The sequence below is a fragment of the Amblyomma americanum genome, chromosome 3 (genome assembly GCF_052857255.1).
Source record: "Amblyomma americanum isolate KBUSLIRL-KWMA chromosome 3, ASM5285725v1, whole genome shotgun sequence".
In the NCBI taxonomy this organism is placed as follows: domain Eukaryota; kingdom Metazoa; phylum Arthropoda; class Arachnida; order Ixodida; family Ixodidae; genus Amblyomma; species Amblyomma americanum.
Window position 1 is genome coordinate 68726519 of NC_135499.1, and position 17900 is coordinate 68744418.

The window sequence follows — 17900 nt, forward strand, 5'->3', positions numbered from 1 at the left end:
ACGGTATGCATGAGTCGCGCCGTGGAATTTACCTACGAAAGGTGAATAATGTATAATTGATTTTTTTTCCTCATATGGTTTCCGTTTCAAAAACTGAAAGACGGCTGTGACATTCAAGACGCGTACAGGTCATGTGTGGTGTGCAAAAACTGCAGTGCAATCACTTATTCCTCATTTTTAGTGTTCCAACTCTTGAGCAGGCTTGCATAAGCATTTTTATGAATTAAAAAGAAAAAAAGCAGCGACCATACTACCGCTTTTGTGTGGCTCATGCGACCTAAGCACATCTTGTACATTACAGCCGTTTGTCTGTTGAAACTGAAACAGCACAAGAGAAAAATTTCAATTATCAATGATTTACCGCTTGTTGGCACAGTCCATATGGCCGTCGGTTTTCTAATGTGCTGCGCATCATTCTAAAAAGGAAAAAAACCACTAAAATTTGGTGTCCCTACTTCTTTGATTAAGCGTCAACCTTATACGTAAAAGGAAAACAAAAGATACCTAAAAAAACTTAATGGCGCTCGCTTGGCCGACACGACGGAAATTTGTGAGCTGTCGCCATTACAAACTGGGCTCATTGGCCACACACCGATTTCTTTTTAATTTATTTTTTGTTCTTGGAATTTTCATTCTCGTCATCTTCTTTTAAGGCCGCGACATCTCTCGCTCTCTACTTCACATTTATAGATACCTGGGCACCCTCATACTACTCCTGGTGCAGTGGTGAAGCTGTTAAGCGATGTGCTACTGCCCTGTGATGGCAGGTGCTGCTAGTGGTGGGGCTCGCATTGTTGCTTGCCGCTTTTGTGTCCATTTCGTGAGCTGTTTGTTCCGCATTTGCAGTATTGCCTTGCATTTTGCCCATCTAATAATTGGCCATTGACGGCACTCCTCCAGTAAGGAAGTATCTGGCCATCTTATAGCGCTTTATGACAGCATTCAGTAAGCTACTTTGTCATAAACTGTCATATTAACCTTGTTCAGTCCACAAAATTACCTTCTTCAAAGGTTTGTAAACAAGGTATCAGCTATTCTAGAAAAACGATTGCTACTGTTACTGTGCTTCCTTCCTTATCTAATGCCTGGTAGGCCTTACAGGTATATGTGACATTACTGATCACTGGAGGGCGCCACCGCATCGGTAAATAAAAAGGCACGCATGACTGGGATAGTCAGTGCGTGGTATGCCCTTGACTGGCGTGTTGTCCTTCACTCGTGGCCGGGAAATGTTCCCAGCCCGGATTACCACAACTGGCGACAAGCGATAAACCACGGTCACGCCTGCGTTATCCGCACCCCTGTATCGGCCATGTCTGTTGTCGGGAAGGTTGAACCATTCGGCGCGGGTACGTCGGATTGGACAGAGTATCGTGAATGGTTGGAACTGCAGCGAACGACATCGCTGAGGCGAAGAAGACTGCTGTGTTTCTGACGTGCTGTGGATCAGAAACGTACTCGCTGCTGCAGAGCCTGCTAGCCCCTACGAAGCCTGCCGGCACCACCTTGGCCGCAATTTTTGACGCTCTGAACAAGCACTTCTTGCCAAAGGTATTGAGGGTTGTGGCCAGTTTCAAGTTTTTTTCTCAACACCGGTGGGGCGGAGAGTCAGTTAGCGACTTCATCGCATCACTAAAGAAGCTTGCCGATGACTGCAAGTTCGCATCGTTTCGTAAGCGGATGCTGCGGGACCAAATTGTGAGCGGAATCAACGATGTCACAATGCAGACTCGGCTGCTGGAAATGGCAGATTTGGAGTTTGAGACCGCAAAGAATACTTTCATTGCCATGGAGGCTGCACGGAAGGATTCTCGTGCATTATGTACTCAGCTACCCCAAGTGACGCCAGGAGTCTGCAAATGTTGTGAAAACCAAGCAGCAGGTAAGTGGGTCTTGTTTCCGCTGTGGGGGGAATCATCGGGCACACCAATGCTGCACGTGAGCAGCGTTTTCTTGAAGTGCGGGCAGAGAGGTCATCTGGCCAGATTATGCCGGTCAAGCACGTCACAGACTGCATAAACGAGGTTCCAGAATGGACCTAAACCTGTCCACAACCTGGACGACGAGCTGGTGGCGACGGAATACAGGCCGGAGAAGGAAGGAGCGTACGACCTATGGACGCTTCAAGCGGCCTGGCCAGAGCCAATGCATGTTGAAGTTTCCATCAGTGGGGTGACTTTGGTCATGGAGCTTGATACTGGCGCCAGTGTGTCAACTATCAGCGAGAGGAAGTTTATGCATCTGTTTCCGTCGGGAGACATTGGAGGTCCAGCTCATAGGATTTTTCGGCGACACAAAGCCGGTGGTAGGCAAGTTCGTGGCAACCGTGAAGCTCGGTGAGAGCAAATGTGTGCTGCCTTTGTTCGTCGTAAATGGCCCGCGCCCAATGCTGTTCGGAAGAAGTTGGATGAAAGAATTTCAGCTCGGAATCAGCAAGCCAGAAAGAGTCAATGCGGTGATGTCCAAGGAAGAAGTGGTGAGTCAATTCCATGAAGTATTCTCGAAGGGACTGGACACCCTTGACGACGTGACCGTCCAGATTACCGTGCAAGAGAGTGCTAAGCCAAGATTTTTAAGCTGTGGGTCGTCCCGTACACGCTACGAGACAGAGTTGACCAGAAGATGCAGAAGATGGAGCGTGAGGGAGTCATCCGCCCTGTAAAGACGTCCGAATGGGCTGCGCCCATCGTTCCCGTAGTAAAGCGAGATGGCCGTGTTCGCCTCTGCGGTGACTTCAAGATGACAGTCAGCCCAGTGACGGTGCTGGAGTCGTACCTAATCCCTCTCATCGAGGAGCTGTTTGCAAGGCTAACAGGTGGTGCTAAGTTTACAAAGCTCGACCTGAGAGGTGCGTACCAGCACGTTAAGCTGCGCGAAGACTCAAAAATTTGCCACCATCAACACCCCAAAGGGCTTGTACCAGTTCACCCGACTTCCGTTTGGGGTGTCGTCAGCCCTGGCTTTATTTCAATGCGAGATGGAGAACTTTCTGCACAATCTTGACCATGTCACGGTATACTTTGACGATATACTGGTGACACCGGCGCCAATGACAGCGACCATTGGGCTAATGTGTACTGAGTCATGGAGCGACTGAGGAGAGCTGGGATGTGGCTGAAGCTTTCTAAATGAGAGTTCCTGGTACCTAAGGTGGAGTATCTGGGCACGTCATCAGTGAAGCCGCTCTTCAGCCGAACCCAACCAAGACGGAAGCCGTGCTGGCAGCACCAGTGCCTCGGAATGTGAAGGAGCTACAGAGCTACTTCGGCCTGATCAACTTTTATAGACGGTTCATGCCAAACCTGTCTAGTGGGTTGCACCCCCTGAACCGCTTGCTGGGGGCAGGGGCTTAGTGGTGCTGGATGTCTTTGGAGGAGCAAGCTTTCCGGAAAAGCACAGAGCTGCTTACGCCCGCTAGAGTTTTGGCACATTTTGACCCTGCAAGGCCGACTGTGCTGATCACAGATGCCTCACCTTATGGGCTGGGGCAGTCTGGGCACAGCGCGAGACGTCGAGGGAAGAGTGTCCCATTGCTTTTGTGTCTCGAAGTCTGGCGGCTGCAGAAAGGAACTACAGCCAGTTGGACAAGGAAGCGTTCTCCGAGATGAGTGTGCAAGGGAACTGTCATGCTCTGGGGCAACCGTGTGCTGGTCCCTGCGTCACTCCAGGGCGACGTCTTGAGGCTGCTTCATGAAGGCCATCCAGGGATATTCAAGATGAAAGCTGTAGCACGGAGCCACATATGGTGGCCTGCAATGGATGACGATATCGTTGCTGCCGTCCAGGGGTGCCCCACGTGCCAGGAGCAGCAGCGAGCGTCACGGCCAATACCCGTCATGCCCTGGCCGTTCCCGGACAGACCCTGCTCAAGACTTCATGTGGACTATGCTGGGTCATACCGGAACACTTATTTTTTTATTGCAGTAGATGCATTTTCTAAATGGATTGACGTGTTCCCAGTTTCTTCGAAGAGTCATCTGCAAAAGCCACCATTATGTGCTTGAGAGTCATGTTCGCGAACCAAGGGTTACCTGACATTGTGGTGTCCAACAATGGTCCAGCGTTTATTAGTGACATGTATACAACATTCTTGAAGAAGAATGGGGTGAGACGGATGCTGGTACCGCTGTATCATACAGCATCTAATGACGCTGCAGAACGTGCCGTTCAGACCGTAAAGCGGAAGTTGCAGGAGGCTGGTCCTGGGGACCTTCGAGCACAAATTGCACGCTTTTTGCTGACTTATCAATCGACACCACATGAAGTCATGGGATGCAGTCCTGCAGAGCTACTGCTGGGACGAGAAAAGAAGACTGCAATGGACCTGCTCCGACCGGATCTAAGGACCACCGTACAGCAAAAACAGCTCAAGCAGAAGATCAGATGCGACCAGTGAACGAAACCTCGGATTCAGGGACTGCCTGGGGATCAGGTATTCGCCAGGAACTTTCGGCCAGGGCCTGCATGGGTGCTGGCTGTAGTCACAGCTCAGGGAGCGTTTTCATCGGACCTCCAACTGGCAGACGAATGATGTTGGACGCGCCATCATGATCATCTCCGGCAGGCAAACCCGCTATCCCAGGTTGAGCATAACCAACCGTCCAGCACAGTCACGGACCCTGACATTCCTGTTCCCAGTCCTGACGTATCCAATCTGGCAGGGCAGGTTATGGCACCTGACTTGTCAGATCAGAGTTCTGAAATCTGTCCAGGGGTATCAACTGAGGAACCAAGGCAGCCAAGGGCTGCAGAAGGTACAGCGTCTCCTCGTCAAACACCTGTCACCACGCCTCCCTGATGGGGCACCAGGGTTCGTCGGCCTGTACAGCACTACAACTAAAGTGCTGCCATTGTTACACTTAATCACCTTGTAATTGTTTGGGGGTTTTATTAACTTAGGGTGGGAGGGATGTGACGTTATTGATCACTGCAGGGTGCCACCGCGTCGGTAAATAAAAAGGCACGCATGACTGGGCTAGTCAGTGCGTGGTATGCCCTCGACTGGCGTGTTGTCCTTCACTCGTGGCCGGGAAATGTTCCCAGCCCGGATTATAACAGTATACTACGCTCGTGTGGGTAAAAACAAAATTTGCAGTACATCTATTTCTTTTCGTTGCTATGCTTCGTGGAAAAATGTTTGTTTTTAGTTTAAACTACCTGTACTGATATTGTAAACAATTTGAAAATATTCGATTTGATTCACAACCAATGTTTATTATTTGTATTTGCTTTGCAACCAAAGATTTGATATTCACACACCTCTACTTCTAAGCCTGGCATAGAAAAGTGGAGAGCCACACATGAGCAAAATTGAGCTCCTCTGCTTGTGACAAGTATACTAGGTATGTGCTTTTCAGGGTGTGTGGCATATTTTGCAATGGTGTCCGTTCTACAATTATACAGCATGAAACATGGAATTGAAGACCTGCCAGGTTGGGCTCTGTGTCAGTGTTAGCCAACTTAAAGGACACTGAGGACAACTTCATGTGGTTATTCCTCTCGGTAAAAATCAATTCCTTGGCTTTTTGGCATATTAAAGCTTGTCTGGCAGCAAAAGGTGTATTTATGGCCGAGAAAAGTTTACTTAGAAATCTTACCGCCAGTCCATTCAAATTCCTGACGTCCTTGGCAAAAATAAAAATTGGTGTTTAGTCTAGTCGGTTTGTACTTGATTCATAAGAGGGCAGCGCAAAAAGCAGCACGGAACAAAGCAGCAACACAGAAGACAGGGCGGCCGCCGTCCTGTCTTCTGTGTTACTGCTGTGTTCCGTGCAGTTTTTTTGCGCTACGCTCTTATGAGCTTAGCAAAAAGGATGGGTTGCCAGCGTTTTGATTTGAATGGCGGTGTAGTGTAACTTCCAGGCGTCGCACCCCGAAATCTGTAAAGTGCACACATTTTACGTGCGAATTTGGCGAGTGATGGCGACGGCTGCATATTGCTTTTTGGTGTTTTCTATTGTATAAGAGCTCCGTTTTCAATGCGAGTAGTCTCTGAGTTTAAACTGCAGTACCCTACCAGTGCCGGCCAACTCCTGTTAATTTGTCTTCAAAGTCCCTCTAAGGATATAGCACACCTTTTAATCTCACTGAAATTTTTCCAGCATTGTTCACCAAAGAGGTTTGGGAACTAAAAGCTACATGCTCCGGAGTGCTTCTAAATCAGTGCTTTATTGCTCGAAAGTGCTCCAGGGTGGAAATTTTAGTGCTCTGCAAAGTGTTTCAAAGTGCACGTTACTAGTATATAGAACCACTGCAATTGTATCATTGAACCTTAAAAACATATAATAATAAGCTCCTCATTTCACTACACGTCTCTGCTGAACCTTCTATGTCAAAATTTTCCTCCAAGTTTTGGCTCTCCTAATGGAATTTTTCCATAATGATATTGCTTTTGGACATCACAGCCACAGATGTTTCTTTGCGACCATGTCAGCACCCTAATTTTTTTACATCTTAAAATATTCCCATCTGGGTGAATAATAAAGACTTGAAATGGTTATGTTTGTTGCATGTGATGAAAAGTTCCAAACTCGGCCTACTTAACTGTGTCTGGATTGTCAGTTTCATTCTATTGGGGCAGGGGCAGCAGGTATTTAAAAGATGCGCTGGCTTTGCTCCTGATCCAGGGAGCTGTTGAAGGACGTGCCAAGTGCCAAGCTGCTGCCGTGCCAGAGTGCGCCCAGCTTGGCCACCATCATTCGAGTCATCGGAGCCAAGAACCTTGAGCAGCAGGACCCGTTTGGAGGTGAAGCACTGCACTTCACGCTCTGACTGTAGCGCTTGTGGCAGCAGTACCTGATGTTTTGGGTTCACATTCAGCTGCAGTGGTTGATGTAATTCAAGAAAAAGCTGGGCAGAGGAATAACATCAGTCTCATCTTTTGCAGTAATAGCTGTACATGAGATGTCTCTCAAACCAACCCGAAATTTTGTCTGGTAGGCCACATGACCACCCCCTGCACGTGTCCCGTGCAACCTTAATCTCGGGATGCGGCGAACACTCAGCCCTGATCATGTGGTCACCCTTGCATATACTTTGCACTACCTTCGTCTTAGGGTGAGCCGTGTACTCAACCCTGATCACACAACTGGTCTCTGCACATTCGTCGCGCTACCTTTGTGTTAAGATGTGGCACACACTCAACCCTGATCACGTGATCACCCCCCTCATGTACCTCGCACTACCTTCATCTTAGCGTGGAATGCACACTCAACCGTGATTACGCGTGATACCCGTACTCTTCCCCACAATCAGGTGACCACCCTGTGCTGCGCACTTAGCCCATACCTCACGCACATGCAGCATTCGTCATTGGGTGGGGCGTGCGGTCGTAAGACGCTGGCCAAGTGCTTGGAAACACCTCTTAGACACTGTGTGTGCATCTGTGTATATATAAGTAGTTAAAGATGAAGGTCAATTGCAATAGCAGTCTTAGAGTGGGTGGACACGTGAACTGTACTGTGATGGAACAGATTAAAAAGGGGTGATGGCGACTGAAATTTTGAAAAACGGACGATGTGTGCGCTTTGTTTCTGATTTTTGCACTTATGCACCAGAGCCGAAGCGCAGTTAATTTTTTGTGCTTGCTCCCACTGCGTCACTTCATGCTTACCACTGTGGCCTTGTTTGTGTACCAGCTGTACTCCAGTTCACCTACTTATGAGCAGCTGCTATGTTCTGCGAGACTATGCAAAACAAAGGGGTGTTGTGCGAGTTCCTGCCCTGTTGTTCATTAGATGTCTGCGTCATGGATGCATGCATCTTCACCTGTCTAGAGCAGGACTCCCACAGCCTCTTAGCATTTACACAAACCACAGTCAGTCAATGTTGAAGTCGCAAGACCTTACGGCCAAACTTTGTAATGTGCATATTTTAGTTCACATTGGACCTGTGAGCTAGAAGGCCTCGAAAAGGCAATTAATGTTCAAGTGGATAGTTTCTCATGAAAATATAATTTAATGACATATAGTCAGCATGGCTTTAGACTAAATCGTTCTACAGAAACTTTCTTACTAGCTCGAAAAGGCACAATACTAGATAACTTCTAAAAAAGAATAAACTAATGACGCTTGGAATTTACCTGGACTACAGCAAAGCTTTTGATTGCGTTAACTATGGCCTATTGCTGAGAAAATTAGAAACATGGAATCTGAGCACTTTCGCTCCAGCTTCTCTAATCATACCTTTGCTGATGAACCCAATTTGTGGTAATTAACGAGCATGAATCAAACTCTCAACAGATTAATATTGATTAATACCGGTTAATACAGATTAATACAGTATAATACTGGTGCCCCACAAGGCAGTACCCTAGGTCCCATACTGTTTTTGTACTATGTAAATGATGTGCAAGCAATCCATGTAGTGGTCGCCGTCTTGTGCTTGTTTGAGTTGTCACGTGGTGGCACTGCCTTGTGCTTGTTTGAGTTGTCACACGATGGCGCTAGGAGCGAGGGGAGGGGGGGCGGTGCCCCTAAGTGTGTACATATTCTGCCTGCGGGCATGAATAAAGGCTTCTTGTTTGGGCTTCCCATGTTGGGGGGCACGGTAATCACTCGTCTCTTCACTCGGTAGAGCAGAACATGGTGTAGAAATGGGATACGGCAAACGTGGCGGCTATGGATGCGGCAGTTGGTATGGATGCCGAGCACTCCAAGGTAAACGTCGTGCGTGTCGGTACGCCCAGACTTCAACCCCCTCCACCGTTCACCTTCACGAGCCCAGGAGAGTGGCCAAAATGGGTAGCGACGTACAAAGACTACGCCTTCGCCTCCGGCCTGAATACAGCCACCAACGAGGTGCAGCTGCACATGCTTCTGTATTGTATGGGGCCTCAAGCACGCAGCGTCCTGTCGTCTTTGGGAGCTTCAACTCCGGAAACCCTTTCATTTTCGGTCGTCAAAGATAAGCTAGCCTAGCATTTCGTGCACCCCGTCAACGAGATTTACGAAAGTCGTCGGTTCCATCGCCAAACACAACAGCAGGGTGAGTCAGTCGACGGCTTCTTCGCAGCGCTTTGCAATCTTGTAAAACATTGCGGATACAAAAGCCCCGAAGTGGAAGACCGCCTTGTTCAGGACAAGTTTGTCGTGGGATTGCGGGGCGAAAAGCTATCTGACCAGTCGTGCCGCTGCACGAAACTCAGGGCGGAAGAAGCACTGTGTCAAACACATCTGCATGAGGACGCTGAAAAAGAACGTCTCTCCCGCATAAGCCCACGCGACAGCACAGATTTCGATAGTCTGAACGTCGACGTGGCACGACGCAAAAAGATAACGACGGCATGCGCATCGTCATGCAGTGGCAAGCCAGCGCTGCTAAATGGGTCAACCCGGCCATAGTATCCACCCGCAAAACGAATGCCCCGCACGCAAGGCTACGTGCCATTTCTGCAGAAAGCAGGGTCATTTTGCAAAGGTTTGCAAGGCAAAGCACCGAAAAGAGCTGTTGGGTTCTATCGAACTTCATGCACTCAGTGCGCATCGGGCAAGGTACACCGACCTACATGTGAATGGCCACCTTGCAAAGTTCAAAATAGACTCGGGAGCAGAAGTAACGGTAGTTTCGCCTTCTTTCCCGGGATTGCCTCGCGTTTGGATGAAGCAGAAGCTGAGGTATCTGGTCCCGGAAATCATCAGTAGCGCGTGCTGGGAACCTTCACTGCTACCCTGGAGTGGCGCAACAGAGTGACTGTCCAGACATTGTATGTCGTCAAGAATCAGACTACCCACCTTCTTGGACTATTGGCAATTGAAGACATGGGCGTCGTTCAGTTTTTGGACTCAATCGAGAGCGTTCCGTCAACCCAGGTCAATATCTTTCGTGGACAGGGGGAAGTGCAAGAGGAATACCACATCCGCCTCTGTCCTGATGCTCGTCCTTTTTCACTGAGCGTCCCAAGGCGATTACCCCTCCCTCTGCTCGAGAGCATGAAGGAACTGGACAACGTGGAAACCCAAGGGATCATCCGGAAAGTGGACACGCCAACCACATGGTGTTCGAGCCTTGTCATTGTGCTGAAGCTGTCTGGGGGGTACAGGCTCTATGTCGACCTGACGAAGCTTAACAAGGTCATCCAGCGGGAGCGCTACCAACAGTGGAAGACATCTTAGGCCAACATGGTAGGGCACAAGTCTTTTCCAAGCTCGACGCAAGGTCCAGCTTCCACCGAATCAAATTAAGTCGTGAGAGTGAAGAACTAACAACGTTTATCACTCCCTTTGGCCGCTACTGTTACAGGCGTCTTCCCTTCGGCCTCGCGACAGCGCCTGAATACATCTAGCGCTTCATGTCAAGACTGCTAGAGGGCACTAGGAGTCGTCAATATGATCGATGATATACTAGTCTTCGGTAGGGACCAGTGTGAGCACGACCAACGCCTAGTTGAAGTTCTGGCTTGCCTAAAACCAAGCTGGGGTAACTCTCAATGAAAAGTTCCGAGTGCCTTCTGTCAAGTTCCTTGGAGTCATCGTAGATGCGCTAGGAATTTCGCCGGACCCAGATAAGGTCAAGGCTATCAAGGATCTCCCGGCGCCAGTCGATGTCAGTGGAGTTCGCCGGTTGCTTGGAATGGTCAACCATGTTGCCCGTTTCATGCCAAACCTGTCTGATGTCATGACACCCATTCGTTCTCTCTTGAACAAGAACAGCACCTGGATTTGGGGTCACAGCCAAGAGGAAGTTTTCACTCGCATCAAGTCATTGCTCAGCTCGGAAATGTGTATGGCAAAGTACCACCCGCATTACCAGACTGTAGTATCAGCTGATGCAAGCTCTCATGGTCAGGGGGCCGTCTTGTTCCAAGATCAGCCTTCGTGACTTCGACATGCTGTGGCCTGCACTTCTAGATCCCTCACTCCTACAGAGGGACGCTACAGTGAGACGGAAAAGGAGTCTCTGGCAGTCACATGGGCCGTGGCTAGGTTTGACCAGTATCTTCGCGGTCTAAGCTTTGAGGTCGACACGGATCATCTTCCTCTTGTATCCCTCCTTGCGAGCAAGGATCTTGCCACCTTGAGTACAGTGAATGCGGATCAAGCTGATGCGCAATCAGTACACTGTCAAGTATGTACCAGGGAACTCATAGCTATGGCCGACACTCTGTCACGAGCACCCTGTGACTCATCAGCCTCGAAAGCCGTTAACAGCCTGGAAATCTTCATCGGTGAGGTCCTGAAGGATCTACCTCCACAGGTGGCGAGTCGGCTAGATGATGTTCGCCGACAGCAAGCTCAAGATGGGGAGTGTTCATCAGTCATGACTTACTGTGAGAAAGGCTGGCCTTCCAAGGACAGAGTACCAACCCACATAGCACCGTATTGGAAGGAGAGAGACAGACTGAGTGTGTACGAGGGTCTGCTTCTGTTGGATCGCCGTATCGTCGTCCCGTCTGCTCAACGCCAGGAAATTCTCGCACTGCTGCACGAAGGGCATCAAGGGGTACGCCGCTGTCAAGAACGCGCCTGAGAGTGCATTTGGTGGCCAAATTACAACCTGCATATTGAACACTTTGTGGCCCAGTGTCCCTAGTGTGCCGAGACTCGAGTCGTACGTTCAGAGCCACTGATGCCAACTCCCACACCGGAGAGGCTATGGCAACACCTCGGTATCGACCTGTTCCGGTTTAAAGGACGTGACTATGTTCTGATTGTCGATTACTACTCTAGATTCCCTGAAGTGGTCACACTGGTGACTACAACTTCTACGGCGGTTATTGCTGCTGTGAAGAGTTGCTTTGCTCGCTTCGGGATTCCCGACGTCGTGTGGACAGACAACGGACCTCAGTTCGTATCCAACAATTTTGCCGAGTTCGCCCAATATTACGGATTCCATCATGGGACAAGCAGCCCTCGATACCCCCAGAGTAACGGAGAGGCCGAGCGTATGGTGCGGACAGTGAAGGACCTGCTTGAGAAAAGCTCTGATCCGTACCTGGCCCTTCTCACTTACCGAGACACACCTGGTGTTTCGAGCATATCTCCAGCACAATTACTGGTGGGACGAAAACTGCAAACACATCTTCCGGGACTGCCAGAACGACTTCTGCCAGCACTGCCAAGTCACAAGATGTTCAACACAGGATTCTGCAAACAAGGTGCAACAGGGAATGAACTACAATCACCGTCGCAGTGCAAGCCCTCTGAGTTTTCTGAAACCAGGGGACGACGTATGGGTCAAGGACATTGGTTGCAGCGGTCAGGTCCTCAGCCCTACTCAGCGACCTCGGTCGTACGTGGTTGAGACTTCTGGCAGCACTCTGCAGAGAAATCGTCATCATCTGGTGCGTTTCTCAACTGGCTCGAACATCCCAGAACAGGCAGCAGCCTCGCCTTCAATACCTGAAAGGTCGCAACAAAGTTCTTCCTGCTCGTTGCCGGTGGGACCTTTGCGCGTACCTTCTTCGCCTGAGATCCAGGGGTCGCCTGTGGAAGAGAGTTCGCCTGAACCTCGAAAACAGGTTCGAACGCGATACTGTCGTGCAGTGAGACCACCGCGCAGGTTGAACTTGTAACAGTCTCAGGAGGGACGATGTAGTGGTCGCCGTCTTGTGCTTGTTTGAGTTGTCATGCGATGGCGCTGCCTTGTGCTTGTTTGAGTTGTCACATGATGGCGCTAGGAGCGAGTGGGACGGGGCCCCTCAGTGTATATATATATTCTGCCTGCGGGCATGAATAAAGGCTTCTTGTCTGGTCTTCCCATGTTGGGGGGCACGGTAATCACTCGTCTCTTCACTTGGTAGAGCAGAACAATCCAGAGTTGCCAATTTGTAACCTACGCCGATGACTGTAATGTATATTGCAGGACAAGATTTATCAAGTACGCTTCACGAAGCAAGCTTTGTTTGCAGTGCGCTCCAAGAATGGTTGCAAAGAAACAGCCTCATAATGAAGCAAAAACAAAATGCGTTGTTTTCAGAGCTCAAGTGACTTGTGTCAAGATGACAAACACTATCAGATTAGGGCCATTTGGCATATCTTGCGATAAAAATGTGAAAGCACTTGGGGTGACCTTTTTCAGATAACGTGACTTGAAATTAAGATGTCAATATTCTTTGCACAAAAGTACTCAAAGCTGTTGGTTATTAAATAGATGCCGTCACTCGTTTCTAACTGACGTAAAATTACTTATTTATAGTTCCTCAATCCATTCGCAGGTTGATTATTGCTCATTTATATTAGGGAACACGACATCGAAGAACCTACATAGCTTAGTTTTATTGCAAAAAAAAAAGCAATACGAGCAATTGAAAATGTTTCATATTTATAACACACACAAACACTTTTCCTCAAAAACAAAGCATTAAAGCTATTGATATATATAGGTACAAGTTAATCAGATGCTACAAGCGAGCAATAGAGGGAAAGCTTGATACACTCTTATGCCGCGCAAACTTATGAGCGCACGTAGTGTTTACCCCTGTCGGTATGAGGTACCCTAGATCATTCCTTTTTTGTGTGCATACTATGGTCAACAAAAGATTGTGCACACATTACCAGGCATTTTTAACCACTTCCACTTGGAAGATGTGGATGTGGAAACGCTTAAAAACAGCCACCTTTTTCAGCTCTTCTTGTGCCGTACTTCACATTTGTGATGTTAATGCATCTGATCAGTGCGGATAAGTTTTCACTTCATTTATTTGTGTTTTCGTTTTAGATAAACTGTGACGTGATATAAGATGTGAAATTTATTAAGTATAACCAGAAACAAATACAGTAGCCGACGTGTAATTCGGACTCCAATAATTCGGACTTGTAGGATATTTCGGACCTCGATGAGGCACCGTCAGTCACCCCATTGAAGCGCATAAATTTTCGCGACAGATATTAAGTCCGAAAGTTCGATTTTTCAGACTAATTTCAGTCGCCTATGGGCCAAAATCAGCCATCTTATCGGGTTTTCGCCGGCGCAAAAGGCGCAAAAAAAAAGGTGCCATCTTGGATTGAGGTGGATTTATGCTGCAGTTGGCTTGGCTTGACACACTTTCGGTACCTCATTGTTGCCAGTAGAGGTCCCTGCGATCTATGACACTTCGAGGTGGCAGCTGGATTGTTAGCCGCCAACTTGCTTTCGTTGTCGGGAGCAGTTATCGCTTGTCCCATACATTGAAAATTGGTTATTGGGAAAGGAAATTGTGCAAGAGCTATCTCGCATCTCGGTGGGAAAGGGTAAAGGAGGGACTGAGAGGAGAAAGGAAGAAAGAGGTACCGTAATGAAGGGCTTGGGAATAATTTCGACCACCTGGGGACCTTTAACGTGCACACGGACGCTTTTGCGTTCCGCCTGCATCGAAACGCGGCCACCGCGGTCGGGTTCCAACCCGGGTACTCCGGATCAGTAGCCGAGCGCCCTAACCACTGAGCCACCACGGCAGGTCTCATACGTTCGCCATTCGCCGTTTCGTCACTTGGGTTTCTCTGACCGCGTTGACCGAGTGGCGCTTAGTCTTTACGAAGTTCCATCTGTTCGCCGTTTTGTGATTGCGTTCGGCGGTTCCACTGCTTTGAAAGAAAAGTGCCTTATCTTTGTGTGTGTTTAACGAGCGGTGTGGTGCACACTCAGATTGTGGACAACATGCCGGGTCCGTCAAAGAAGCGTGGGAAGTATTCCAACTAAATGCGGTGACCTTGCTGTCTAGCGTGTACAGTGAAAGCACAACCTTGGCACAAATACAGGCACGAATTGTCGCCAGCAAGAGAAATTTGTCGCAAGGTAAAATCAGTGACATTTTTAAGCCGATTTCATCTCAATGAAGTGATTTTTTTGTACTTCACGGATTTTTCGGACCGTTCAATTATTCGGACCATTTTTCGGGTCCCTTCGAGTCCGAAAAATCGGTCGGCGACTGTACCTAGCATGTGAATGAGTGCTTTTCACATGTAATTTATCAAATCCCGCTTCTTTTCTTCACTTTTTTTGCCGGTAACTGGTTTTTGACTTGTAACTTTGTAATCTTTAAATTTATAGTCGTGTATGTAGTCTTGTAGTCTTGCATTGTGAAACGTGCAAGCTGTTACTATTCGTGGAGCGTTGTCAAACTATGTTCGAACAGCATTTTCTCCACCCTCCCTTTTCACCTCTTATGTGAAATAAATGAATTTTCTTATTCTGAAATGCTAATATACTGTATAAACATGTGCAGATTCGAGGGCCAATTTTCAGGGTATGGCCCGTGAAAAAATTTTTTTTTAAAGTAAAAACACCAATCGGGAAATGACCGGCATTTATTCTACGTTAAATTGTCACACTCAGTTTTCCAACTCCGAGCTGGTGTCGTGCTCTGGTGCATGCTCATCCCACTAGAAATTCGCGCATCATGTCCATTCTCAGCGTGTAGCCATCGTTTCGCACTTTCATCACTTAGTAGTGCAGCTCTTCTTCCAGTTGGGGAAACTTGCACGTCTTGCCTCAGAAAGTTTTTTGCAGCTTGTGTTCCTCAATGCATCCTTTTAGGTTGCACCACCGTCGGACGCACTTCTCGTCCATGCTGAATTTCCTGCTCGCTTGCCGTGGTCGAGACCAAACTCCCAGCCATGTAACTATTAAGGTGCTTGCCCTTCGTGCTAATATTGCAATGCTCAGCGGCAGCACATAAAAGCCACAACTATGGTGAACTACCACACTACCACAACTCCTGTGCTTTTGACAGCCACAAAAAGCTGGAGCTGGTGATACTGATGCCGATACGAATAGTGGGAGCTCGCGGCAGAGATAAAAAGTTGACAATGATGATGACCCGCTGCCTCGGGCGCCATATGGGGGGGGGGGTGCGAGCCCTTACACGCATTTATACAATAGATACTGAATGTCCTCCTTACAGTTGCAGCGTAGTGTCGTGGCATTTTGGCCTATGTTTGTTTCGTCGGGGACAGAAAACCTTGAGAATTTTATTGAAACTGCTGTTTGCATTTGAATAATGCCAGTGCAGTATCCTTCTGCTTTCTTTGCTGATAGTTTTGTAGCAATAGCTACATTACGGTAGCATTTTGAGCCTTCAGCGTGGCTGCGCCGCCACGCTATCACGTGGTTGGTCACGTGGTGCGGAGCAGCTGCCTGTGGCGCGGCACCGTGGCTGATCACATGGTTCGTCACGTGACCAGCCACGTGGTGCAGAGCAGCTGCTGTTGCTGGCGGCGAGGCGCGCCGGCGAAACCGAGCTGCAACAGCTGTGCGCATGCGCCGTGTCAAGTGGGACGAAAATGAAGAAGGAACGCCCAGCGAAATGGAGTGGCGAAAGACTGACTTTGCAGTTCAACTGAGCAAGTTCCACCCGGCCAGCTGTAGCTATCGCGTCACTCCAGGTTTAACCAGAGCTAAACCACTGCCAATTTTTTTCTTTCAGCATGTACTGAGGTGCTTTGCAGGTAAACCTCAGAACGGTTTACGTAAACTCTTGGCTTCTGCCAGAAAGAAAGCATTTGAATTTTGTTTGGAATGCAGCTTCATGCTGATATTGAAGTTTTGCGGTTTTGGCAATTGCAGTGTAAAAAGATAAGAGCCTCAATAAAAATTTACTTGCACTACCGTCTAGGTATAGTTTAACATTTTCAATTAAACGCAATAACATGCAGTTGTGCTAAGTGCAGTGGTAGTGTTACTGACTTCTACACCTAAAGCATTTACTTTCCTTCGCAGTGGCGGATTCTTACTGTGTGCTGCTATGCGAGGGGCAGTCGGTACGCTCGGCTGTCTGTCATGCAACACTGAATCCCACATGGAACATAAGTGCCATCTTCTATCGCAAGGACGCATCGACGCCCATCAAGATCCAGGTGAGCCTCCTGTTTTCGCAAACTTGTGCCCATGAAGAACGGCAGAAAACTCGATGAAAGCAACAAAAGTGGACTTGCATTCGTCGGGGGCAAAGCTGGGTCAGTTGGCTTCACCTCATTTGGCATAAGTGGTGTAAATCTGTACCTGTGAAGTCCCGACAAGTGTATGCAGGAACATGTAGGCGCATAGTTGGGGCTGTATTTTGTGACGATTCATTTAATTTTCATTTAATCTGGCCTTCTGCCATTGGTCACCGCTCCCGATGATGTCACGCTGGTCATAGCAGAAACACACCCATAATGCCACTTCCTTACATAAACGTTCAGCTGGTGAGCTGAGGAAGGATGGAGCAGGGCGGAATGTTTACACTTGTAATTATCCTTGCGTGGGCGCGGATCCTGTGTTTGAAAATAAACTGGACGGTGGCTCCAATGACGCCGCACCAGGCCAGGCGTAGCTGTGATTGGTCATTTGCTTCCTTCACAACTGACGTCACGGCCCAATGAAATGGAAACGAAATGAGTCCCATTGCATTGCAGGTGTGGAACAGCCACCTGATGATGGACGCCTACATGGCCAAGGCATATGTGGAGGCCCCTGTGGGCAGCGACCACCAGGCGGCGGAGGTGGCGCTCGTGGGCCACCGAAATCGGACACCCCACGAGGGCAGCCTTGGCACGCTGCTCGTCGAGGTCACCACCACCGACGACCTGCTTGCCGTCTGAGAAATAAATTATTACTTGCTTCAATGAGTTCATCCAGCTCATAGTGTCTTTCTACCCTTAACAGGCTGAAAATTTTTTAAAACTGCAGAAGAAATCATATTGGCTTTTTTCACGCTCGAAACCGCGGAGCTGCACAGCGCATTCACAAGAGCGCGTTTCATGTGCTCTTTCTCCGCGTGCAGTCCTTTCCTTCCTTCATGGAGTTCGGTCTTTTTGCCAGCCGTGGAGTGGCGAGAGAGCACGTGACACCTGCTTGTTGGCGTGGCTACTTGCACTCCTCCTAGCAGCGAAAAACGGAACTAAAGAGTACAAGCAGCACCGCGCTGAAAGCCACGCGTGCACTCCTCAGCGCCTTGGTTTTACACGCGGGAAAGTCGCGCCGCAAAGGAGCGGCGCGCGGAA

At 48.7% G+C, this 17900-nt stretch overlaps 1 protein-coding gene across 2 annotated transcripts in view; it reads left to right on the forward strand.

Annotated features, from left to right (window-relative positions):
• Positions 1 to 17530, forward strand: part of LOC144124651 (calpain-5-like) — a 109579-nt gene extending 92049 nt beyond the window's left edge. For both annotated transcript variants that reach the window (XM_077657457.1, XM_077657458.1), the window contains 3 exons: positions 6627 to 6745; positions 16636 to 16772; positions 17313 to 17530. In XM_077657457.1, coding sequence (XP_077513583.1) covers positions 6627 to 6745; positions 16636 to 16772; positions 17313 to 17498 — 442 coding nt within the window. In that variant the 3' untranslated portion in view covers positions 17499 to 17530. The remainder of the gene's footprint in view (positions 1 to 6626; positions 6746 to 16635; positions 16773 to 17312) is intronic.
• Positions 17531 to 17900: the final 370 nt, after the last annotated feature.